This window comes from Cydia strobilella, chromosome 24 (assembly GCF_947568885.1).
Source record: "Cydia strobilella chromosome 24, ilCydStro3.1, whole genome shotgun sequence".
Taxonomy (NCBI): Eukaryota; Metazoa; Arthropoda; class Insecta; order Lepidoptera; family Tortricidae; genus Cydia; species Cydia strobilella.
Genome location: NC_086064.1, coordinates 6,869,348 through 6,894,078, shown reverse-complemented (window position 1 = coordinate 6,894,078; position 24,731 = coordinate 6,869,348). Strand labels below are relative to the sequence as shown.

The 24,731-nt window shown below is 37.6% G+C and overlaps 2 protein-coding genes across 2 annotated transcripts; one reads left to right on the top strand and one right to left on the bottom strand.

Annotated features, from left to right (window-relative positions):
* Positions 1-892: 892 nt before the first annotated feature.
* LOC134751993 (zinc finger and SCAN domain-containing protein 22-like) lies at positions 893-11,387 on the bottom strand. The gene is made up of 6 exons (XM_063687538.1): positions 11,177-11,387; positions 10,345-10,483; positions 5,291-5,359; positions 4,343-4,393; positions 3,282-3,359; positions 893-2,534 (listed from the first exon to the last, which is right to left on the bottom strand). Exons 1-6 carry the CDS (start codon positions 11,375-11,377, stop codon positions 1,303-1,305), a joined length of 1,770 nt encoding a protein of 589 aa, XP_063543608.1. The 5' UTR covers positions 11,378-11,387; the 3' UTR covers positions 893-1,302.
* A 915-nt stretch (positions 11,388-12,302) lies between these two features.
* Positions 12,303-21,861, top strand: LOC134751988 (zinc finger protein 723-like). Its single transcript, XM_063687529.1, has 7 exons — positions 12,303-12,541; positions 13,120-13,261; positions 14,098-14,163; positions 14,328-14,390; positions 15,711-15,938; positions 19,205-19,282; positions 20,052-21,861. The coding sequence occupies exons 1-7, from the start codon at positions 12,413-12,415 to the stop codon at positions 21,290-21,292; spliced, it is 1,947 nt and encodes a 648-aa protein (XP_063543599.1). The 5' UTR covers positions 12,303-12,412; the 3' UTR covers positions 21,293-21,861.
* The last annotated feature ends 2,870 nt before the right edge of the window (positions 21,862-24,731 follow it).

Below are 24,731 nucleotides of genomic sequence, written 5' to 3'. Positions count from 1 at the left end.
TTGGGACTAACCATCGATGCCGGCTTAAAATGGGCACCTCATATAGACTCGCTGTGCCTACGGTTATCTTCAGCTTGCTTCGCCCTAAGCAGATTATGCCCATGTATGGATTTGGCTAACGTAAAGAAAGCCTACTACGGCTACTTTAACTCCATATTAACTTACGGTATTGACCTTTGGGGCTGGACTGCGGAACGTGAGCGAGTATTCAAACTCCAAAAAAGAGCATTGCGCATCATCGCTGGTGTTAGTTGGGATCATCCTGCAAAGGACTTGTTCATAAAACACAACATACTAACCGTACCTAGTCTTTACATCTTGGAAATGAGTATGTTAGAAGTAATATTAACCACTTCCATACCAACGCTGATGCGCACGGCTCCATCACGCGACGGCGACATGACCTGAGCTTGCCACACACACGTCTGGCTAAAACTAAAAAATGCCTTAACTTCATTGGTCCAAAGATTTATAATAAGATCCCTCCGGCAATAAAGCAGGCCCCGAGTTACGCTTCATTTGTACGTCAAATGAAAACAAAATTAGTCAAAGATGCATTTTACACCATTGACTAATTCTTTTTGTAAATAAGTATTTAGATTGTAACAGTAATAGTTGTTTAATGTATATTTAATATGTAATGTAATGTGTAATTGTAAACCGACGGACGTATAAAATGTAAAATTTTATGAATAAATAATTGAATTGAATTGAATATGAAAAGTGTCATATCACTGTGTTATACACCAAGTTACAAGCGGGGACATGTTCCGGTGTACGAGGGCGTATGGCAACACTATCTAAGTTGTTCACATGTAAACAGCGCCGACGACACAATTCGCTATGTGCGAAGAAGGAAATAAAGGGAAATATTAATAACCACAAATTACAATACAAAATGCTATTTAATAAAAATTACACTTTGTAAACAATATACCCCTCAATACTGAGGAATACGACGCAAGGAGGAGGAGGATAAACAATAAGTACATTCCCGTTGCCAGGGAGGTTTTGGGATTATACTGAGCAACTTTTACTATGGGACCAACCATATATACATTTTTTGATATTTTAAATTTTTGACAAGCCACAGATGAAAGGTTACATAAATTTTTTGATATTTTTATGTTTAGTGTTAATCGTGTGTCGATAGATGGCAGTAAATTTACTGTGACTACAAAATTTACTATGACAGTATCCCTCTATCCTATATATTCTCCTTGCCACAGCACAAACCTTCTTGAGCTTAATGTGGGGCTTAGTCAATTTGTGTAAATAAGTCCAATATTTTATTTTATTTTATCAAATTTGGTGTGTATTTGGTTTGTTAGCTTGGTCTCGTTTATGCCTGGTTAATGCTCTGTTAGACGTATACGATTTATTACATACTTCACACGTATATATATGTCCCTCATGTATTTTCATATGCGCAGTCAGTTCGTATTTCCGTGCCATATGTTTTTTGCATATTTCGCACGTATATGGTTTGATTTTGACGTCCATGTGAATTGTTTGATGCCTTTTTAATGCATATTGACTTTCAAACTTTTTACCACAGATTTCGCAACAATAATTTCTCTCTCGGGGGGCTTTCGGCCGAGAATATCCTGAATGTGTTCTCAAGTGAGAAACAATGTCACTTCTTCCTACAAATTGTTTATGACATATATCACACTTGAAAGGTTTGTATCCTTCGTGTCTTCTCAAATGCACGAGTAAACTGCTTTTTTGTGTGAACTGAGTTTCACAAATTTTACAAGAGTAGCGTTTATCACCCGTGTGTACTATTTGGTGTCTTCTTAAGTTCGTACTTTCAACAAACGCTTTATTACATATCTTGCATTTATACGGTTTTTGTCCTGTGTGTATTCTGATATGCGCAATCAGATAGCTTTTCTGGGCAAACCGTTTTTCGCAACTACTGCATTCGTAGGGCTTGTCTTTCAAATGAATCCGTTTATGAACGTTCATGTTATTCTTATATTTAAATTTCTTCTGGCATATATTACATTCATAAAGTTCCTGTGTCGTATGTGTACTATGTACCTGTGTTGTATGTGGACTACGCACTATACTATGCGTATTAATATGCCTGATCAAATTAAATTTTGTTGTGTAATCCTTACAACATATTTCGCAAGAGTATATTTTTACTTTTCCGCTAGGTACTACCGTCACTATGCTCGAGTTATCTGTGATGGGAATGTCGAAAGTAGAGCCTGTGGGAATATCTTTCTTGATTAACTTTTTTTTCACACTCCTCGCGGGGTTCGGCTCGCGGTGTGACGTCATGGGACACGGCTGGCTCGGCTCGCGGTGTGACGTCACGGGACACGGCTGGCTCGGCTCGCGGTGTGACGTCACGGGACGCGGCTGGCTCGGCTCGCGGTGTGACGTCACGGGACGCGGCTGGCTCGCGCGCGGGGAGTCGCGGAGGCGCTCGAGCCTCACGGAGCACCCCAGCGCGAGCTGTTCCTTGGCGCACAAGGACACAGCCGCTGGAGAGGCCTCCGCGTCAGCTGCGTCGGTCGACCCTTGACACAAAACACTATAATTAGTACAGTAAGGACATGAATCATGGTTAATGTCATGATACATGGCCAGCACTAGTACAACAGTATATCCCAAACTATACATCCCAGCAAGCTGACCGATTTAAAATACATCTAGGTAAGTGCGTGACTCATATGGCTTATGACCGCACACTATGGAGACGGAGCATACATGGTCGCGATCCTCAGCAATGAGGGACCAAGGAAGAAGAAGAAGAGAAGTGGTAATTAAAATCATTTATTTTTACATGAATGTTTAATATTATGTTATTTCTACACTAAATACTCTCCAAAATGCTATAAAATGTTCGTATTATGCCTTTGTTGTAGCCACAACGTTGGTTTCATTTTCACTTAAGATCCTGAAGAAAGGCTATGTAAAGAGCACCCTAAACCGGCGAGCGTGTACTCGTATGAGGAATGTTATGAAACTGAAGGAAGCGAAAGAGGTATGTCAGGATCGTAGCATGTGGAAATCCGTGGTCTCTGCCTACCTCTCCGGGAAATAGGTGTGATTATATGTATGTATGTATGTATGTTAAGATACAATAAAAATAATAAGTAAATCGTAAATGATGGTGGATCAATGGAGTTTTGTGATAATACTATTTAACAAAGGGGAAACATATGATATGAGCGACATAATTGTTTGCATTTGAACTTTTTTTATAATCTGCCTTCGCAATTTTAATGTATAGGTGGCTATAGAAGCGCATAATGACGACTGACCTGCCTCCGAGGCCTCGTCATCCGTCACATCGCCGTCCATGGCTGAGGCAAAGTCGGGTACAGGGTGTGTATCTGAAACTAAAAACATGAATGGGATTAGAGACTGTCAAATGTTTTAAGATGGCGCCAGCATAGGTTTAACTTGTCTCTAGTTGTGTTCTATGGGATTTGGCTTGAAGGGCTAGACCAAAACATAATATTCCAATAATAAAACAAGAATTGAACACCAACATGACTGACAAGTAACATGCTAGCTGTATCTGTAAAATCGCCTCAGAAACACTATACTACTCTCCAAAACCCAAATAGCTGACGCGGCTGAAACAGCCTCCAACTTCGAGCAACACCGGGAAGGGAGATGGCATTCGTACTATTTCCCTTCTGCCGAAGCATAGGTACAGTCAAGTGCATAAATATATATACATTCCCAAAGATATGTGTACGCTCTTACACCTTAGACAATAGTCGTTTTCACATATTTTTGAGCTATTTGTCTGGATCGATAATTTTGCCTTCCACTGTACAAGTGGCACAACTTTACCTATAGCGGTGCGTGTCGTGACTCGTCCGTACACAAAAAGAGATCGAGGTGTGCAAGATTTGTCTTTGTGACGTGTGTCATATTCAATGTATTTGTGTCGTCATTACAGATTGGACTTTAGTAGTGAGTGAGCAGTGCGACTGTGTGCACATTTCCCCTCGCAAAAAATGGCAGAATGATTTGTACGGTAAGATATCGCTTAGGCTCCTCCCTTCCGATATTTCGAAAGCCGGTGTTGCTCGAAGGCCGCCAAGCTGAAGTGGGACTGGGCGGGACACGTTTGCCGTATGCCAGATGACTTGTGGGCTAAATCAACAACCAATTGGGGACCCAAAAAATCGAACCCGAGATCGCGGCAAACCTTGACGGCGTTGGCGGGATGACCTGGACGCCTTTGACAGGAACTGGTGGGAGACGGGTCAAGAGCGGGATACGTGGAAAGGGAGGAGGGGAGGCCTTTGCCCAGCAGTGGGACACTCTAGGCTCAAATAAAATAAATAAATATAATTAAATAACTTACCAGTTTCATTTTCGTATTCGCTGACCTGCTCTAGCTTTACCACGGGTTTTCCTGAAGGGATAAATCAATAATATGAACACAAGATCATAGGCAAGTGATAGATAGAGGAATCTTCCACAAAAGTCTATCCAAAAGCTAATTGGCGAAACTGTCATAGGAATCATCATTCGCCGCGCCGATTATAAATGAAACAGTTTTTTTTTTTCATTTTGTTTAGCTGTAGGTTTGTAAGCTCTAAATATATGTTAAGATCCAAAACCTAGCCGCCGCCATACAATCTAAGTTACCCTCTCATTTTAAAATAACATTTTCAAAAAATTAGAGTGAGTATACATTTTACATACAAAACTTCGATTTGGTCTTTGCTCTATTTTCTTTGTATAACAATTTTAGACACAAAAACTAGTAACTTACCAGACATAGATCATACATGAATGTTTATGCCAAGTTTCATGTGATTTTATGTGTGTGTAACAGGGTTTGAAATTATCCAGATAATTATAGTCCTTGATAATTATCGGGATAAATATCGGATAATTATCCCAGGCATGGATGATGCTATATTCATTTTCTTTGAATTATTTAGTAAATTTTAAATTAAATTAAATTAATGTTTATTTCAAGCTCGTGGCTCATAAAATGTTAGTATGTAACAATAAAACTTAAAGGGCTATGTTAGTGAAAATAAATATCCTAACTAAATTTACAATCTCGTCTTAGAATCTTCGTAAATGTTAGGTTATTATCAAATCGATAATTATCAGGCATAAAAATCACGATAATTATCGCGATAATTATCAAGATAACTAACATTGATAATTATCCTTTCGAACCCTTATGTGTATTTTTTTTAAATAATAAGTGCCAAATTAGAGTGTAACTTTGATTGCATTGGAGCAGCTTTTTGGTGGTGCATTTGTGACTCTAGATGTCAAGTTGTGTACTTACGCAATGCATCAAACAGCATATTATCATCATCATCTTCGTCTTTCTCAACCTTATGTGTTGGTTTTACGTCTAAAACATAAACAATACACCGAATTTAAACTATCGTGAGACATATTAACTTAGCTAACTTAGCGGTTTAAGTCGCGTATTTTTAGTCACTCGCGCGACATGTTTTGGAGAGCCTAGGTCTCCATTTTCAAGCACTAACAGTGCCTGAGTAAGTAGGGGTCACGACGGGCGGGCGTCACGTACACGTAAGTCACGTACGGGCGAGTGACTAAAAATATGTGAGTGAAACCGCTAAGTTAGCTAAAATAAACAAAACATTTAATTTGAATGTTTATCATGATATCATTACATAAAGTTATTGTTTACTGGTATTTTAAATTAGCTGGTATTTTTTTTATGTAATTATAAGATTTGATGTATAATTATTCAAAAAAACATCTTCTCTTTAGGGGCAGTAGTGTAGGTTAGAAGTTAGAACTGGTGGTAGTTTTAGATATAAAAGTGCTTTATAATATGCCTAAGTTGAAGAATAATAAGTTACACTTTCACTAGATTTAGTTGTTAAGAGTCCCCGGCAAGTTCGGTCTAATTGCACCTTTTAATACAAACGTAGTTCCGCTCTCATTTTAAAACTACTTATTCGATTTGAATGAAACTTTGTACATACAATGACATGAGGTATATCTAGGTCTGTAATTAGTTTATATAGCTCCAGTTTATAAAACAAACGAAATAGAGCAAACGAAAATTGTATGAAAAAATTTCAGCACTAGCAGGACTATGGAATTCTCCGCGCGAGCTCGGATTTATACCTACGACTCGCTTCCCGCCGGCGGTACTAAAGCTAGCCTGGTAAAGCTAGCTTGGTTGCAACTCGCGCTCACGCACGCACGTCACCGCGCGCTATGCCAAAAATATCGTTTTTTCCTCTTTCAACAGATGAGGAAAAGTAAGTCGACATTCTCAATATAGGTGCCTACTGTTATTATACAGTACACCGCACAGTTTATACTTATCATAAGTTTAAAATAATAAGAAATAGATTGTTTATTAGTTTTTAAAAGTAGTTTAATTTAGATTTATATTTGCAACTCGTATTTTATCTGTATTTTTTTCGCATCATCTTATTGATAAATCTACTGAATTTCCTCACGCCACAGGCTTGACCTAGTGTGAGAGCTACTGGTAACCAAATTGTCATATTTGTAAGTGAAACCAATTGTTTTATCCTATATTTTATCTATGCCTGGTAACGCAGTAAATTTTTGTAGTTTTTTGTATTATTTTTACGATAGTTACAAGCTACATAGGTACTATTAAATTGTTTTAAAGATGTAGGTAATGTTTTTTACGACACTTTTAAATTGTTAGATATCTACCTAAGACACCTAAGTCACCCTAAGTGTTTGAAAGAAGCGTCGGCAACCCTAGCGTTGTGCCGGTGCGGGGAGCGGCGCGTTGAAGGTCACTCCATTGTATTTTTGTGTAGGTATCAAAAACTATTTCTGTTCGTAAAAACTATTATATAATCTGTGGCACTAGTCTTGCTTGCTGCCGCCCCTAACGTCTTGCCGCCCTAGGCCCGGGCCTGGCGGGCCTATTTGGCCTTAGGGCAAATCCGCCACTGGAGAAAACCGTCAATAAGGGAAGACTGCCTACAAGTTATTTTGTCGCTTTAAACTCTTGCATAGTACACTTACTCCACCAGCAAAAGGTAGAGGCGAAGGCAAGGCTTGGAACCGATTTTTTCTTCATACAAAAAATACCGGTATTATTACGTTTAATGGGACAATCTAATAATACAAAGTCAATATCTAAATATATGATTTAGTCCTACGTACGGAGCATACATATAAATAAATAAATAAATATTATAGGGACATTCTTACACAAATTGGCTAAGTCCTACGGTAAGCTCAAGAAGGCTTGTGTTGTGGGTACTCAGACAACGATTTAAATTAAAAAAAAATTAAAATTATTTATTTTCGTAAAATATACAGGTGTCTATAAGTAGGGGATAGTGCTGCCCGGTAAGCAAAATTTGCCTGTGTTGGGCAACACCGCTCTTCCTTAATTAACAGATTGTTACACGAAACATTTTTTTAAGTACTAGTTTAAGTAATATAAACATGTATACAATTAAAATTTTATATATAACATTTGTTTAAAGAACTAAGTGAATAACTGGGTTGTTAGACATGCAGTAATAAAAAAGGAATTAGAGGAATTAAAATTAAAATTAAAAAAGGAGTAAAGGAGCCAGTAATTTGTGTGTGTGTGTGTGTGTGTGTGTGTGTGTGTGTGTGTGTGTGTGTGTGTGTGTGTGTGTGTGTGTGTGTGTGCGTATGTATGTATGTATTTAGTAAGTTGATGTGTGAATCTCTAGTAACATATAGTATTTTATTTTTGTAAGTCTTCTATTTCCTCGTAGCTTTTTGATTTTAACCATTTTGTAATTGTTGATTTGCAATCGTAGTAAAGTTTTGGGTAAATGTTTAGGCACCTATTGACTTTGTTGTACATGTGACTAGACTTCACATTGTATTGTGAGCGCGCAAACTTGCTTTTAGTTTTAGTTATATTAGCAACGTTTTTTATTGTCCTTCTGGAGTCATAGTCGGCACTGTAAGAAAGGGTTTTATGTTTTTTTAAGGTCATTTGTAAAATATATAGTTTCCTTATTGATAATAGGTCGGTTAGATGGTATAATGATTCTGTGGGGAAACGGATCTTTTTAAAATACATTGTTTTTAAGAGTGCACGCTGAGCTCTTTCCAGGTTAATGAGTCGCGTTTTAGCCGCCCCACCCCAGACAGGTATACAGTACACCAAGACGGACTGCACCAGGGATGTGTAAATTTCTGTTAATATATTCCGTTGTTTATACGGGTTGTTAGTGCTCTACCTGGTACAATATGCCTTAGCGTCCTGAAGATCCAGTGCAGCTTACGGACCCTACAGATTAGTTGATCAATGTGAGCGTACCAATCTAGATGCTCGTCCAAGGTGATCCCTAGGTATTTAATTTTTGATACTTTTTCAATGATCGGGCAGCTACAATTTTTTAGATTCGTTCTGTCACAAGTGTGAATTTTTAGATCTTCATCAAAGTTGGGTTGGGTGGAATTCGTGATGCTAAAACTCATGTATTTTGTTTTGTCTGTGTTTAGCGTTAGCCGATTTAGTTTCAACCATCTAGAAATCTGAGCTAGACCCTTTTCAGCACTTGTTTTTGCTTCCATCCAGGTTTTACCAGAGAAGACTATGGCTGTATCGTTAGCATATGAGAAGACTTTAGCATTTGTTATTGCCATGTCACAGAGATCGTTTATGTAAGCCAAGAACAGTGTTGGTCCCAAGACACTACCCTGCGGAACTCCGTACGATACATATTCATCATTGCTCACATGCACACCCAGCTTAACTCGTTGCTTCCTGTCCGAAAGGTAACTTTTAAATAAGGACAGAGCAGTTCCCCTAACCCCCATCTTTTCAAGTTTTTGAATAAGGATAGGGATAGAGACGGTGTCAAAAGCCTTTTTTAGGTCTAGAAAGACTGCCAAGCATTTATTCTTATCATCTACGTTATCTACAACTACCGAAGTGAGAGCTGTTATAGTATCTTCTGTCGATTTCCCCTGCCTAAAGCCAAACTGCGATTCTGATAAAAGATTATATTTTGTAAAAAAGCTTAGCAGTCTAGCATTAAGAACTTTTTCAAGGATCTTCGACACTGCAGGCAAAACAGATATTGGCCTATAATTGCTGACATCGCCTCTATCCCCACTCTTATAAACAGGGGTGATTAGTGATTTTATTAGGGAATATTCCTGAGTTGATACACAGGTTTATGAGGTGTGTTATGGCTGGAACTATTTCTTTAGCTGCATATTTTAGAAACTTTGTTGACACATTGTCCCAGCCAGGGGCGCTACTAGATTTCAGACTGGACAGAGTGTTAAAGACTTCATCCTGGCTTACGGATAATAGCACCAAAGAACTGGGTTGAACAGGTAGGCTATTTATATATGCATTTAAATTGTCTTGAGGATCAGGGATTATTTTTAGGGCTAGCTCTCTCCCGATATTGACAAAGTACTTATTTATAAAATGAGCTGATTCCGATGGGGTGGTTTTAATGTTTAATAGTTCTGTGTTTAGTTTATTTGAGTTCGTAGTATAAGTTATGTTTTTTATATTTTTCCATAAAAGTTTATTACTATGCATTGAGTTAGCTAATAGCTCCTTTTCGTATTTTCTTTTTAATGTTTTTATCAGATTATTGCAATAATTTCTGTATCTGGTGTAGGTTATTTTCAAAATTTTATTGTCGGGATCATTATTAAATTGTCGTTGGAGTTTATTACGGTTACGGATACAACGCAGGATCCCGGGAGTGATCCAGGGCTTCACTATACGACTTTTGCTAGGTATAGAAGTAGTAATAGTATTATTTTGTACTGTTTCGTTTAACATGTGTATTAATCGATTGGTTAAATCATCAGGGTCATTTGATAACAACAAGTTAGATAAGTTTTTTTCCTTTAGGTATTTCAGAGCGTCTTCAAAGTTTATAGTTGTTTTAGTTTTATTTACCGGTGGAGTTGTGCATTTATTTTTTGACAGTGAGAGGAAGGTTGAATAGTGAACGATATATATAATACTTATACAAATACTTAAATACATAGAAAACATCCATGGCTCAGGAACAAATATCTATGTACATCACACAAATAAATGCCCTTACCGGGATTCAAAGCCGATGGTCCTGCTTCACAGGCAGGGTCACTAACCCACTAGACCAGACCGGTCGTCTTATAGCCAGATATTTGGCTATTTCAGGTATAAAAAAAAAACGATTCTGAACCCTGGGCGAAGTAGTGAAGCTTTTCCTGTTTAACTGTGTCTGAGCAACATGCATACATAAATACAACAGTTCTTGCCCTATAATGGTTTTACGGTGAAAAAAATATTCTGCTATTGCTGGTGTTCCTCATACCTTAAGTAAGTTCGGATTGGAATTTAATGTACAATCTGAAACTAACCTGCCGCAATTGTAGCTCCATTGAGTCGTGCCTGTAGCTCTGCCTGGCTGTGCTGCACTTGCAGCTTAAAGTCGCTCGCATCTTGCAGACGGCCCACACACACCAAGCAGGTGCCGCATGAGTCACTTGCCAGTGTAAGCTGCATATATTATATATTATGATAAGAATGTAAACAATAAATCGTAGATATTAAAGGATTATGATCTTGAAAACGTCTATGCCTAGTGTGGGGTACACTACACTGTGTTTTTGTGTGTATGCCTTTATGATAAATGATTTAGATTTTTTTTTATAGTATAATAAATAGTAGTATAGATAGAGTATGATGATAAATCAATAAAGATGTCAAATTTAAGTTTCAACCACATCGAGTAAGCGTACGGCCTCATTCGCACGAGAGTTTAAAAAGCGTCACGTTATACCCTGACGTTAGCAGTTCCAAATGCTAAATTCGATTTAACGGCCAACACTTAAAGTTACAAATCTAACAACGCCCGATATCATAACAAACACAATATCTAACATAATATGGATTATTTGTATCTGAAATAAATGCTTTCATTTCATTTCATTTCATTTTTCATTTCAATTCATTTAATTTATGTCATATCCATTTGAGTCAAAAAAATGCTAAAAGCGCTCGTGCGAATGAGGCAAACGGTTTTATCTTTTATAGTGACACGCCGAATAGTTTAAATCACTGCGAATCCGCACCCCCAGCGTATTTTGAGCAGCCAGGTCGGTTTCGGCCTCGGCGACAGAGTACGACGATCGTGAGCTCTCAGGCGGCTAACGTAGCCCTATTTTTGCAGTAAATGTACGGCCACTTTACCTGTATATCGAAGCAGTCTTTGAGCATGTTGGAGTATATCTCAATTTTGCCGAGATGGATGTACGGCGTCGTCAGGTCCTTGTCCGGAGCACTTCGTAAGCAACAGCTACACAAGTTCATCTCGTCCATCAGATAAATATAAACTACCGTATTCAAATTAAACAAGATTTTATAATATGTAAACAGTGAACACAAACACATCCAAATAGTAGTCTCAATTTTCATCAAGAATTGACATTGACACTGACAAGACAAGATTGACAAGTGGAGTGTAAAAAATGTTAATAAAACAGACTGGCGGACTTCCGGTTCGAGCGCCATCTTGATAGTTAGCATCGTCATTAATTACTTTGTTTTTTGCTTATTAATATTGTTTAAAGTGTAATATCGATAGCTTATTATACAGTAAACTAATGTGGTAGTGTGCAGTGAATGGAGAATTAATTTTGAAGCGCGTTTAACCACCATCTTGGAGTCAACGGCCGGTAGTCCACGTGCTTCTTGTAAAGTCTAGCTATCGATTTACAAGAGCTAACAAATCACCGTACACTGTCTTGTACAACCGTACAATTTTTGTCGTTTGTAAACCTCTCAATACCTTGATACTGGCGAAATAGTCCCACTGGGCTGAAGCCATAATTTTAAAAGAAGAAGAAGAAGAAGAAAACAGACTGGCAAACCGGACCCCGACTTTGGTTCGATCAGCATCAAGTCAGTATTCTCAGCATATAATTTGTGACGCCACTTTATAATAATAATTAGTCATTATTCACAACGACAGGACTTAATCGCGTAAAATCTTCTTCTTCTACCTAGCGTTATCCCGGCCTTCGCTTAAATAAGAACCAAAAAAACCATACATCCTTTTTTTTGGGTGCTAGTACTAGTGTAAGACAAAGATAGTATGACTATCTCTGTCTATGTTTGAAATGAGACAGTCCATCCTTTTCTCGCTTTTACTTATGGATGCGTCGAACAATGACCTTGGTGCGGTGCGACGGTGTGTTAGCGCCTTTACACCATAAATTCGCTTCACACTCGTGCGCGAATCGCTGCGCGAAGCCGCGAACGCGAGTGTGTAGTCGTTCTCGCAGACTGCGAAACTAATGCAATGCAAATGCCGCGGAAAGTCGGAAACACCTCTTTTATTCTGAGGGAAACACTACACCTAAAAATGCGCGTTGACGTAAAATTATGTTGAAAAGAGCTAAACAAACAATATATTAAGTAACTAAGATGGAATCGCTAAACCAGTGCCACTGCTGCCTGCAGCGGCCTTCGGAGAGAGATTTGAGGACACCATACACCCTTCTCGGCATAACGGAAATATATTCGGTCATGTTAGAAGAATGCTTTGCAATGAGAGTAAGTAAATATAAGTACACAATATTAATTAGCTTGGTAGGGAAATACCTAAAAATTACCCTTTGCGAAGGCCTACACTCGCCTGGAATGCGCTGGCTGTATCCATCAAGTCGACTACTTTCTTCCATCCATGCAACTACTTCTATACTGTTACCAGTGTTACCTATTATGTTTTACTTAGGTTCAACTAAACGAAAACCTAAAATTAACCCAAAAAAAGGTTTATCAACATGGTATCTTTACAAGTTCTACTGCTTACTATAAGTTCTATTGCTATAAGTGTAACATAAATTTAAATACTTACGAACTCTCTGTGGTTCCCAAGATACAGGCTCGGCCTAGTTTGGGGACCACTGTCAAGTTTTCTGTGATGTAATGTTTTTTGCCTAATTAAACCTTTTTCATTTTTTCATTTCATTTCATTATAATATTATTGTGTAATATTACACAGAAAACATGCATTTTTGATCGTGTAAAAACACGAACTTATTCCTAAATTTATGAATCTTGTGTGCCAAGAATATGGACATAAATTACTACACATATGGTAGGGTGTAAGGACTAGTATACATTTGCAGCTAACACCGTGTCATGATGGCAAGAGTGGTATCTGCGAGGTGTGTCTGGGGCGCTTGCGAGAGGCATGCCAATTCAAGATGCAGGTGCAGCACTGCCAGGCCGAGCTGCAGGAAAGGTTGGAGGGAGGACTGAGTGTCAAAGGTGAATATTAAGTGTTTAGATCAAGATACATACAGCATACAGCCATGTCACACTAGATAAACAAAAGCAGAAAAAACGGTGGATGACTCTTTAAACTATGGTTTTATAACATTCAAATTAATTAAAAATGAAGTATATTATCTGATTTATAGGTCATGTTACATTATTTCTTTCAACAATCTACTACTATTTCCTCCTGGCTGATGGGACAGAATAACAACTAGACACAATTGAAGCACCAACTAATAAATAAGCACATGCACACTATGGGGAAACGTGACATGGGGCGGTGCAGACTCTGTATGGAGGCAGAGGAGACGCCCCACACATCCTCACAGAGTGCCCCTGCCTAATGCGCACTCGTGACTTGATTCTGGATGGACATATATTGCGCCCGGAGGAGTTAAAGTCTCTCGAAACCAAAAAGATCCTGCAGCTGTTTGAAGTTGCAGGTTTGGATCGAGAGTTGTAGTAGGTGGCGATCACAATAGATCAGAGATGGTCGCAGTGATACATAGGCTCTGGAGCCTTACATAGCCCCTAGAAAAAAAAGAAGAAGAAGAAGCACCAACATTTCTGGTTTACTTTTTATATATTTTTTTAAAGGATGTTTCGTCAAAACCCCAAAAAAGAGGTCGTAAAGGGTGGGGTGTATAGCCATAAGCGAAAATGCATTGGCAGTCTCAACCGCTCTTGACACAGCGTTGCAACTTACACTACTATACTATTTTAAAGTATAGATTGCACATCATCCTGGCCGCGTCTAATAGTGGCGATGCCAGGATGATGATGCTACTTTAGATATTTGTATAAAACCTTATCACGTTATATTTTAGATGAAGAAGCCTTAGAAGAACTACCTGAAGATGGCCCGTGCAGCGAGTCTCCCGAACCTTCTCTACGTAAGTGTCTATCTAGTGTGCTATTCAGAATTTTGTAGAATAAATTGACAGCAGTTATAATAAAAGGAAACGAGTTGAGCGCTATTTAGCAATAAGGCGTGAAACCTTCGAATATCATTTGTTATTTTACGAGTTGCTTATGTAACATGTCATTACGTGTTCAGCTTCAGACGAGGAGCCCCCGGGGCCGCTGCCTGAAGATGAGCCGCTAGACCATTATCCATTACGTAAGTACACACTTCAAATTTTGCTAACCGTTTTAACACGAGTATAGAAATAGTTGGGTACTTCTAATTAACTGGTTAGTGGTGACCTTGGTGCTAAAAAATAAGCAATTTAAATTGACTCCGTATATTAAATAAATAAATATTAGGGGACATCTTACACAAACTGACATGTTCACCTGGAGTGTCCAAAGCCTCCATAAAAACCAGATAAAAAAAAAAAAAAAAAAACTTACACAAATCAACTTAGCCCCAAATTAAGAAAAGCTTGTACCATGGGTGCTAGGCGACGACATACATACTTATATAGATAAATACATACTTATATACATAGAAAACACCCATGACTCAGGAACAAATATTTGTGTCCATCACACAAATTATTGCCTTTACCGAGATTCGGACCCAGAACCATCAGCTTTTTTTTTGCCTGCCAATAGTTTAGTTTATTTAAAAAAAAAAACTAAATATAAAATTATTTATTTTTTAACTAATGTTTACAAACAAGGCCTTTTGCCAATAAGTGGCATACAGACAGCAATAAAATATGCAAGAACTGTAAAATATGAATTTACTTTACTGTCTGAAATAAAGGATAATATAATATAATAATGTTTACAAACATAGGGTGTCAAATCCTCCTTTTTAAGTTAAAAAACTTGTGTTAGGAGGTATTCGCTCTTTCATACAGTTATATTCAGCGCTAAAAGTAAAAACAAAATTTTTTATCTCATATATACAATTATCACACAGGTAAAATATACGTACATTTCAGCTTGTACTACTTATCATATAATGATCGTTTTTATGTAATAATAATAAGAATTAGAATTGAACATCAGAATATAGAAATCATGCTAACTCGGTATTGGGTATCTATCAGATTTTGTTTGTGCATTTAAGGCGCAGTTACCAGTGAAGCGACCAGTAAAGGCGCCAGTCGTTGCGCTCCGTTTAAAGTAATTTTAATATGCTTGAGTCTCACGGGAGTTTTATAGTTAAAACCCTTTGAACGCCAAGAGCAGGTTTAGTTTTAGTTTTTAAGTTTAGGAAATAAGAATTGTTTGCGATGCCCTCACAGGGTTCATGTTTGAAGCATCTTTTGTAAACATTATCATCTGTATAACAACATGAGTGCAATAAATTACTTGATAGCATCGTAAGAAGTCGTACCCGTGGCGCCAAGGACGCTTATAAATGCAATGGCGTAGGTAGTAGGTACGTTCTCAACGTAACCTTGAACGTTTCTAGTACGGTTTATATAATTTGTATTTGCTATCTTATGCCAGTATTGGCGTGTGAATGACGTTCTTGGGGCGACAGATGTTTCAGTGGCTTCAGCCGGTGAGTACGGAGTTAGCACGGCGCCTCTGTCCTCGCGCGCCAAGGAACAGCTCGCGCTGGCGTGCTCCGTCAGGCTCGAGCGCCTCCGCGACTCCCCGCGCGCGAGCCAGCCGTGTCCCGTGACGTCACACCGCGAGCCGAGCCCCGCCAGCATTGTGAAGGATGAGCCCGGTGACACTATCGCCGAGGAACAAGCCTACATGTCCGGTACTCGCCCGACACACTTCATACACAACTCTATTTTAATCAAATATCCCAAATAGGACAAATTTTCTACCCAATCATCATGTTTAAACTAGGGAATGCAAACCGGTTAACCGAAAAACCGGTTAACCGAAAAACCGGTTAACCGAGACATTTACGCTCGGTTAAAAACCGGTTTTTGGAGCCAACAACCGGTTAATAACCGAAATGATATTTATCGTATGAAACGACCTAAAAAGGTATAAAATAGCTTTAAAGTTAAATTATTTTAAATGTAATGTAATCGTTTACGTATTATTTATTATTTTTCAATGTGAAAACCATTGGAAGTTGTTAATGCCATCCTCCTTATTTTTTATAAGGGTGCTGTGTGTAATCCTGACAGTAGTTAGAATACTTGTAAGGGCCAAGTCATCTTAAGCCTAAAAAGGGGGTCAACCTCGGAATGAGAGATAATAAGCTGGAAACTCGTATACACCTTCGTTATGACGTATTAAAGGTTCTCTTAAAAATCGACGCATCGATCGTGTGCGCGTCAGAAGTTATTCAAGGTCAAATGTCATACAAATCGGATTTTCGCGGATATCAAAATTTCCATAGCTCCGATGTTATTTACATGTAGCAAAGAGTTGTAGCAAAGAGTTATAAAATGTACGACAAGTTAGGTACCAAATATTTCTTCATGAGATGAGACGTTTTCAAGATATAGGGCACAGAAAGCGTAGTGATCAGACATACGTAGGTACTATGAGGCAAGGTCAATCGGCGAATAATACCTAATAATACCTTCTATAGAGTTATTTAATCATCTTTTATTGATCATATACAGCTTTTAAAAGTTATCTGTCCTGTAGAAAATATAAGTAACCGCTTGTGTCCAGGTAAGTATACGTAAGGCGTACTTACAGGTTATTATTGAAATCGATCGTACACTGAGTTCCTATGGCCATCTAAGGTTCCCATTAACAGATCAGCTCGATGTTATTACATTGTCATCGGTCTTTAATAATGTATGCCAAATTTTAGCTCAATCTGAAACCATTAAGTAACCGAGAAATGGTGGGCAAATTTTGTAGCCAAGTTTCATAGTTAGATACGAACATCGGGAGTTAAATATAAGCTTGTGAAAACATTTATTATTATTATTACTTAATTTTTTTTTATTGGGAAACAAACAGCTTACAATCTTACACAATATGAATTAATATTAATAAAACACAAGCCAAAACAGCAAGATGTACCTCTTTCCTGTAGTAATACCTAAAGTTATAGGCTATAAAGCTCAATTTCCTGATTAAACCTGTGTAAAGGGGGTCATAAAATCATTACATATATGCACACAAGCTGATAACTAATGTCCACAGGAGGGGCAACTTTTGGTTTAAAATCTATGTATGACCCACAAGTGTCATTTTAACGATTTAAAAACTTTATAGAATGTAGTATTCACAGAGATTACCAGCCAAACTTGCGTCATAGTGCGTTTGGCTGGCCACTGCGCCTTCTATGTCATGTATTTTGAAAACGGCTATTCGCATGAAAACATTTTTGGTACCTAATTGTCGCAAATTTTATGCTCTACAACTTTTTCCTACATGTAAATAACATGGGAGCTATATAAATTTTGCACAAACATCTGACGCGCACACGATCTATGCGTCGATTTTTAAGAGAACCTTTAATCAGGGACCGGACAACCCTTTCCGCGATAAAACCCTTTCAATGGGCGACACTTAAACACGGCTAACACATTGAAAGACTTTCCCTTTTGAACTGCAAGCCCATTACCCTTACCTTTGACTAACCCTTACCGAAAAGCTAACCAAAAATAAGGCTAGCTCTTAATAAGGGTTACCCTTATCTTTAAGCGCTTTTTATAAAGGTTTCCCTTTGCGTGAAAGAGACAGGATTAGTATATATCTACGTTAGTGTATGAAAAGGAAAGAAAATACGTGCCTAGTCAAAGAACGCCGCCGTCGCCGCCGACGATCGCTCGGATTCGAAGTAATGTGTGCTTTATGAACAAGGTAGACGACTTAAATTAGCACGCTTATATGCTAAAAGGGAAGCCCTTTTATAAGGCTAACCCTTATAAGCAATATGCAAGGTGTTGGTGAGCGGATGATAAGGGTTTTGTAAGGGTATTTGGGCTACCGATTACTCAAATGTGGTAGCTTTATATAAGGGTTTTTAAAAGCAAAACAAAGGGTTCGTCTGGCAAAGGGTATGGTGATTTAAGCCTTACGCAATACCCTTATAAAACCCCGATAAGGGATAGCGGGCCGGTCCCTGCCTTTAATACGTCATAACGAAGGTGTATACGAGTTTCCAGCATCTCTCATTCCGAGGTGAAACCTTTAATTTAACTGGGCCATAAAGTAAACGCAATATCCGTGATGAAACAAACAGCATTTATTTTCATGCACATATCGCAATTGAATACTTAATTCCTCCTCTACACTATCTTGCCCGCCAGTCATCGTCTATCATCGCCGATAGTGTAGAGGAGCCATAAAGTAAAGCAGAACATCTAGTTGGAACCCTAAAGCGCTGAAAAAATATTCAGAAATAAATTTTTACAATGTTTTTCGTAAAACCGATTTTTAACCGTTAACCGGTTTTGTGTCATGTTTTCGGTTAATAACCGGTTTTGAATTTTGTCCGGTTTTTGCATTCCCTAGTTTAAACCCAATTTTGTACTAAAATGACATATTAGATGGAAGATTTGGGGCAATCAACCTAATACAACCATTTTAGTATGTGCTGGTATCTGGAATATAAAACCAAGAACTGGACAAATAATCTTCTGCACTAGGTACTATACTTTTTCTGCTCAGGAATAGGTTCCTTAATTTGACGGTTTCAATGGGGTTTCAAACTTGTAACCGTCAGATTAAGAAAATACGTGCAAATAATTGTCAGATTAAGTATTAGAACAATTATAGCATCAACGTGGTCCATTTGACCATACTAACTAACAATCTGGCACGCTCTAGTAACTCCAAAAATCCCCTTTTGGCCCCCCTACTATTATCACTGGATATTGTATCACTTTTTTATTATTAGAAATGTTAATCTAATGGGGAATTTCCTTCAAATATTGAGGTTATTGTCAATTATATAATTACATTGTCCGGCCGAAACTTGAGCTAAACCGAACCTTCCGTTTCGGCAAAATATCCGATTTCGTTCGGCCATTAATAATCATAATTTACCTATAATAACCTAAAATCCTGATGATATAATAAATTTTATTTTTTCTGTTTTAGATCTAGAATCATCGATTAAATCAGAGCCTAATGATGACGACGTGGGAGATGAGCAGCTGCTCGACGTGTCATGTACTCGTAAGTACCTTATCCTTACCCCAGTAGCATTTATACGTCATTATGTCGTCAGTGACGTCATTATGACGTAATAATGCCGTCATTATGACGTCGCTGACGTCATTTTGCTACCTGGGTATATTAACATGCAATATGACCGTGAGCATTATGATTTAACTGAAACAGATGTCATAGGGGTTTTATTAACAACAATTACATAGGTACATTTTTACAAGCTTTTATTTAACTTGCAATGTACCTATGTAAGTATGTATGTAACTATGTTAGTACGGGTCAAATTTTGCAAGTTAAATTTGACCCACTTCCCGGTTTCCGATGAAGCTGAAAATTTGCATACTATGTAAGTCGTGTGACAATGCAATATTATGGTACATACCATCGAGCTCATTTGATGATGGAGACAGGAGGTGGCCATAGGAACTCTGTGATAAAACAACGCAACCTAATTGTGTTTGGGGATTTTTAGAATTGTCTCAATGAGTATTAGTTGCCTGTGGAAAAAAGTAGTCAGCGATAAAAGCCTGTACCAAAAATGAAATTTTTGCTAAAAACTTATTTTAGTGATTTCATATTTATTTCGGAGCTCTCCAAACCAGCCACATTGTTACAAAATCTAATGAAAAAAAACAATTAACAAGATATAAATCTATTATATATATATTTTAATGTTATTTGAGTTTCTACATTCTTTCGATCTACATAGGTGAAAAAAGTGGTGTGTATGTGTACAACTAAATAAAATGGTCAACATATTAATTTTTTTTTTCAGCAGCCATTGAGCTGCGGCGGCGATTGTCGACGTCCAGCACCATGAGGCTCGAGGCGTGTCCCGTGACGTCACACCACGAACCGACTGCAGCGAGGAGTGTGACGTTGCCTGATGACACCCGCCAACAAGCCCACACACACCAACCTACCTTAAACAACCAGCACACAGACACTAATGCAATGTATTCATGCAAAATCTGTTCACAAAAGTTCTCAAACAAAACTCTGTTCGACCGACATGCACATACTCAAATGGAACTCGAAACATACATTTGCGATATGTGTAACATGAAATTTAGGCAGAAATCAGATTTAATTAGACATATTTTTACGATACATATGAAGATAAATCACGTGTGCAAAATTTACAACAAAAAGTTTGAAATAATGAATTCATTAAAAAAACATCAAAGACTTCACACTGGTGACATACCATACAAATGTACGGTATGTGAGAAGAAATTTGTTCTTGTTTCAAGTTTAAATTTAGACCAAGGAATTCACACTATTGAAAAACGATACAAGTGTGAAGAATGTCACAAACAATTCAAATATAGAAATGGATTAAACAAACATAAAAAAATCCACACTGGAGACAAAAGATTTAGTTGCGATCAATGCGGCAAACGTTTTTTAGAGAACAGCACTTTAACTATACATAAAAGAGTACACACGGGTGAGAAATTATATAAGTGTGACGAATGTAACGAATTATTTGGATACCTAAATTCTTTTAAAAGGCATATAAAAAAACATGCTCGAGGTGATATTTACAGCTGCAACATTTGCGACGAGAAATTTCCAATAAAAAATCTTTTAGCTAAACATAAAAAAAAGCACATCGGAGAAAAAGCGTACCACTGCGAAGAATGTAACAAGAGATTTAACAGAAAAGATTATTTAGATACCCATAAAATAACGCACAATGGAGACAGACCATACATCTGTGATAGGTGTGGTAAGCGATTTAAACGAAAACATAATTTAGATCAACATAAAAAAAATCATGCAGAAAAATCTCACAATTGTAGTATATGTAACAAGCAATTCACACACAAACATCAGTTAGATGCTCATAAAATAACTCACACTAAAGAAAAAGCATATATTTGTGAAAAATGTGGTGCGCGATTCGCGCAAAATTATATTTTACAGAAACATAAACAAATTCATGTTGAAAAGGTACTTGGTGACGGAGTGACTGTGAGTAAGATAACTAAAGGAAAGATTAGTAAAGATTAATACAAAATAGTGTATCAAACGTGCTTCAGTGTGCAAACAAAATCTTATTATAAAACACTAGCTTTTGCCCGCGACTTCGTCTGCGTGGACGTAGTAACCCCAGCTAGAGTAAGAATAGCGCCTGGAGAAAATCTTATAGCAATTATTCAATTTGAGCATATTATGCACACAAATTAGCAGACACTTCATTAATTATCTCAATTCCACCCCGCTTTTTACTTTCTTAAGGGATAATTTTCGGGATAAAAACTATCCTATGTCCTTCTCAGGGACTCAACCTATCTCTATGCCAAATTTCATCTGAATCGATTCAGCGGTTTAAGCGTGAAGAGGGAACACACAGACAGACAGACTTTCGCATTTATAATATTAGTATGGATTAACCTAAATGTATATTAAAATTTAGTTTAAGATAAAATAAATTGTATGCCCGAAAAGGGTAAAACCAAGGACAATAGAAGACAGTAGTAGGATAGTAGTTTTCTATTGTCCTTGGTAAAACTGTTGATAATCATCAAAAAATGTACCTAGTTATACTTCTTGTACCTACACAGTTTACACAATAAATATTTCTGATTTCTGGTTATTATTTATCTGTAGTTTTATACCACTCTTACTAAATCAAAATATATAAACATGAATGGTAAAGGCAAAGTATCCTGCCTTTTCGCCGAACTTCTTTTAGCCGAATTTCACTTGCCAACCAACATTTCGCCGATGATTCTTTTTGACAACTAACTATTTATTGTCATATTTTTGTATGACAACGTTTCATTTGGCAGAATTATTTTGAAGCAGATTATTATAATGATTCACAACTTGCGGGATACTTATCATTTGTCAGATGTTTCACTAGGCCAAACAACTATTAAACGAATAACGTTTCGTCAGTGTAACAGTTCCCTTTTCATACATGAGGCAACTTTTTAATTAAACTAAGTTCATTTGGTAGAAACCCAGCTCTTGAACTTTCCTGAAACAAATATGAATTTGTAATAGATATAACAACATTAATCTTATATATGATAGAGGACAGGTAGGTGCGACAACGAGCGAAGCGAGGAGGAGCATGTTAGGTCAACCGTGAGCAAACGACGGACAGAATCGACTTTTTAATAATTTTACGTATCTTTTTACATAGTTACTAAACGATACTCTGCTATAATAAAACATTTAGTAAACATTAAACAGCGAAATCAATATTACGCGTACTAAAACATTCTACTACTCGAAACGTGGCATTTTGAAAAGTGACTTTATAAAACACAGACCAAACGTACAGTTGGTAACTGTGAGGTTGGGAAGTAAAACAAAATCTTTTGATAAGTTGGCACATGACCATTCCGCGAAATGAAATTATACGAAAAGTTGGTTGGGAACTGATAATCGGCAATACAATTTTCGGCGATAAATTAGTGAACCGTCACATAATAAATAACCGAGTAAAGTTGAAAAATATGATCATATTAGCTTTTGCCCGCGACTTCGTCTGCGTGGACTTAGTAACAGCAGCTAAAGTAAGTATAGCGCCTGGAAAAATTCTCATAGCAATCATTCAATTTGAGCATATTATGCACACAAATTGGCAGGCACTTCATTAATTATCTCAATTCCACCCCGCTTTTTACTTTAAGGGATGATTTTCGGGATAAAAACTGGGATCCAGAAAAGGAAATCAGGGTGAGAATAGAAATAGCCCGTATATAGTGCTTTCATTAAAATGCAAAAATTGTAAACCAATAAAGACATTAAGTTAAAACTAAGATGGAGACTAGTATATCTACTGAGCTCGTTTACTTACCTGTACTAACAATGGCATTATGTTAGACAAAAGCCATTATTTATTTTGTGTGAGCGCGTGGCCTTTGTGCCTGAGGCTCACACACAATGGCCACGTGCTCAGGCACAAAGGCCACGCGCTAACACAAAAGAAATAATGGCTTTTGTTTAACAGAATGCCATTGTTAGTACAGGTAAGTGAACGAGCTCAGTAGAGATAGCGTTAACTATACAATGCTATGTACTATCTATACTTTATTATGGTGTTAAAACATGGACCTTAAATAAAACAATGGAGAAGAAAATGGAGGCCTTCGAAATGTGACTGTACAGGCGTATGCTGAGAGTATCATGGACCGCAAGAATAACGAACATGGAGATCCTAAAAGGAATGAAGAAGAAAAAGGAAGTACTAGCCACAGTTAAGCGGAGAAAGATTGCATATTTTAGACATCTACATAGACATGAAAAGTATAATCTGCTGAAAGTTATAATAGAAGGAAAAATAGAGGGAAAGCGGGGAAGGGGAAGAAGGAGGATGAACTGGCTCAATAACATCAAACAATGGACAAACATCAAGGACGCGGCCACGCTAACAAGACTGGCCAAGAGTAGAAAAGACTTTGCAAAGGTGGCCACCGACGCCCGCTAGGGCATGGTAGCCGAAGAAGAAGAAGAAAAACTATCCTATGTCCTTCTCAGGGACTATCTCTATGCTAAATTTCATCTAAATCGATTCAGCGGTTTAAGCGTGAAGAGGGAACACAGACAAACTTTCGCATTTATAATATTAGTATGGATGGATACGGATAGGGAAATTTTTCGTCTTCTGACTAAGGGAACCGCCTTAAATACATAGAAAATAACCATGACTCAGGACCAAATAGCGAAATAGCTGTGCTCAATCAGACTGGAAACCTCATGCAATCGTTTATCTTGTTCTATAAGGTCTTTATTTAAGCATTTTTTTTCATGTGTAGTGCATTAGCGATAATCAGAGCATACCGGGATTCGAACCCAGAACCATCAGCTTTATGCAGGGCTTTACCCACTAGGCCAGACCGGTCATCAGTTAAAAAAAAATTAAAATTTAATTAAGTAGCTCAATGTCGTAAAATGGTTTGTATTTTTTTTCCATGACCTCTTGATTTCATAGAAAAATTAATAAAATGATGATAGACTAGCTTTTGCCCGCGACTTCGTCTGCGTGGACTTAGTAACAGCAGCTAAAGTGCGCCTGGAAAAATTATCATAGCAATCATTCAATTTGAGCATATTATGCACACAAATTAGCAGGCACTTCATTAATTATCTCAATTTCACCCCGCTTTTTACTTTCTTAAGGGATGATTTTCGGTATAGAAACTATCCTATGTCCTTCTCAGGGACTCAACCTATCTCTATGCCAAATTTCATCTAAATCGATTCAGCGGTTTAAGCGTGAAGAGGGAACACACAGACAGAAAGACAGACTTTCGCATTTATAATACTAGCTTTTGCCCGCGACTTTGTCTGTGTGGACTTAGTAACAGCAGCTAAAGTAAGCATAGCGCCTGGAAAAATTCTCATAGCAAATTCAATTTGAGCATATTATGCACACAAATTAGCAGGCACTTCATTAATTATCTCAATTCCACCCCGCTTTTTACTTTCTTAAGGG

Bases quoted from the DNA above. Each gene is read 5' to 3' on its own strand.
- LOC134751993 (XM_063687538.1), bottom strand. From the start codon at position 11,377: ATGTGTTTGTGTTCACTGTTTACATATTATAAAATCTTGTTTAATTTG. The intron at 4,394-5,290 runs GTAAGTACACAA...TTATCCCTTCAG, and splicing joins TATGCTGTTTGATGCATTGC to GAAAACCCGTGGTAAAGCTA. The intron at 2,535-3,281 runs GTCAGTCGTCAT...TTTTGTGTCAAG, and splicing joins TGACGAGGCCTCGGAGGCAG to GGTCGACCGACGCAGCTGAC.
- LOC134751988 (XM_063687529.1), top strand. From the start codon at position 12,413: ATGGAATCGCTAAACCAGTGCCACTGCTGCCTGCAGCGGCCTTCGGAG. The intron at 12,542-13,119 runs GTAAGTAAATAT...ATACATTTGCAG, and splicing joins AAGAATGCTTTGCAATGAGA to CTAACACCGTGTCATGATGG. The intron at 14,391-15,710 runs GTAAGTACACAC...TTGGGGCGACAG, and splicing joins GCTAGACCATTATCCATTAC to ATGTTTCAGTGGCTTCAGCC.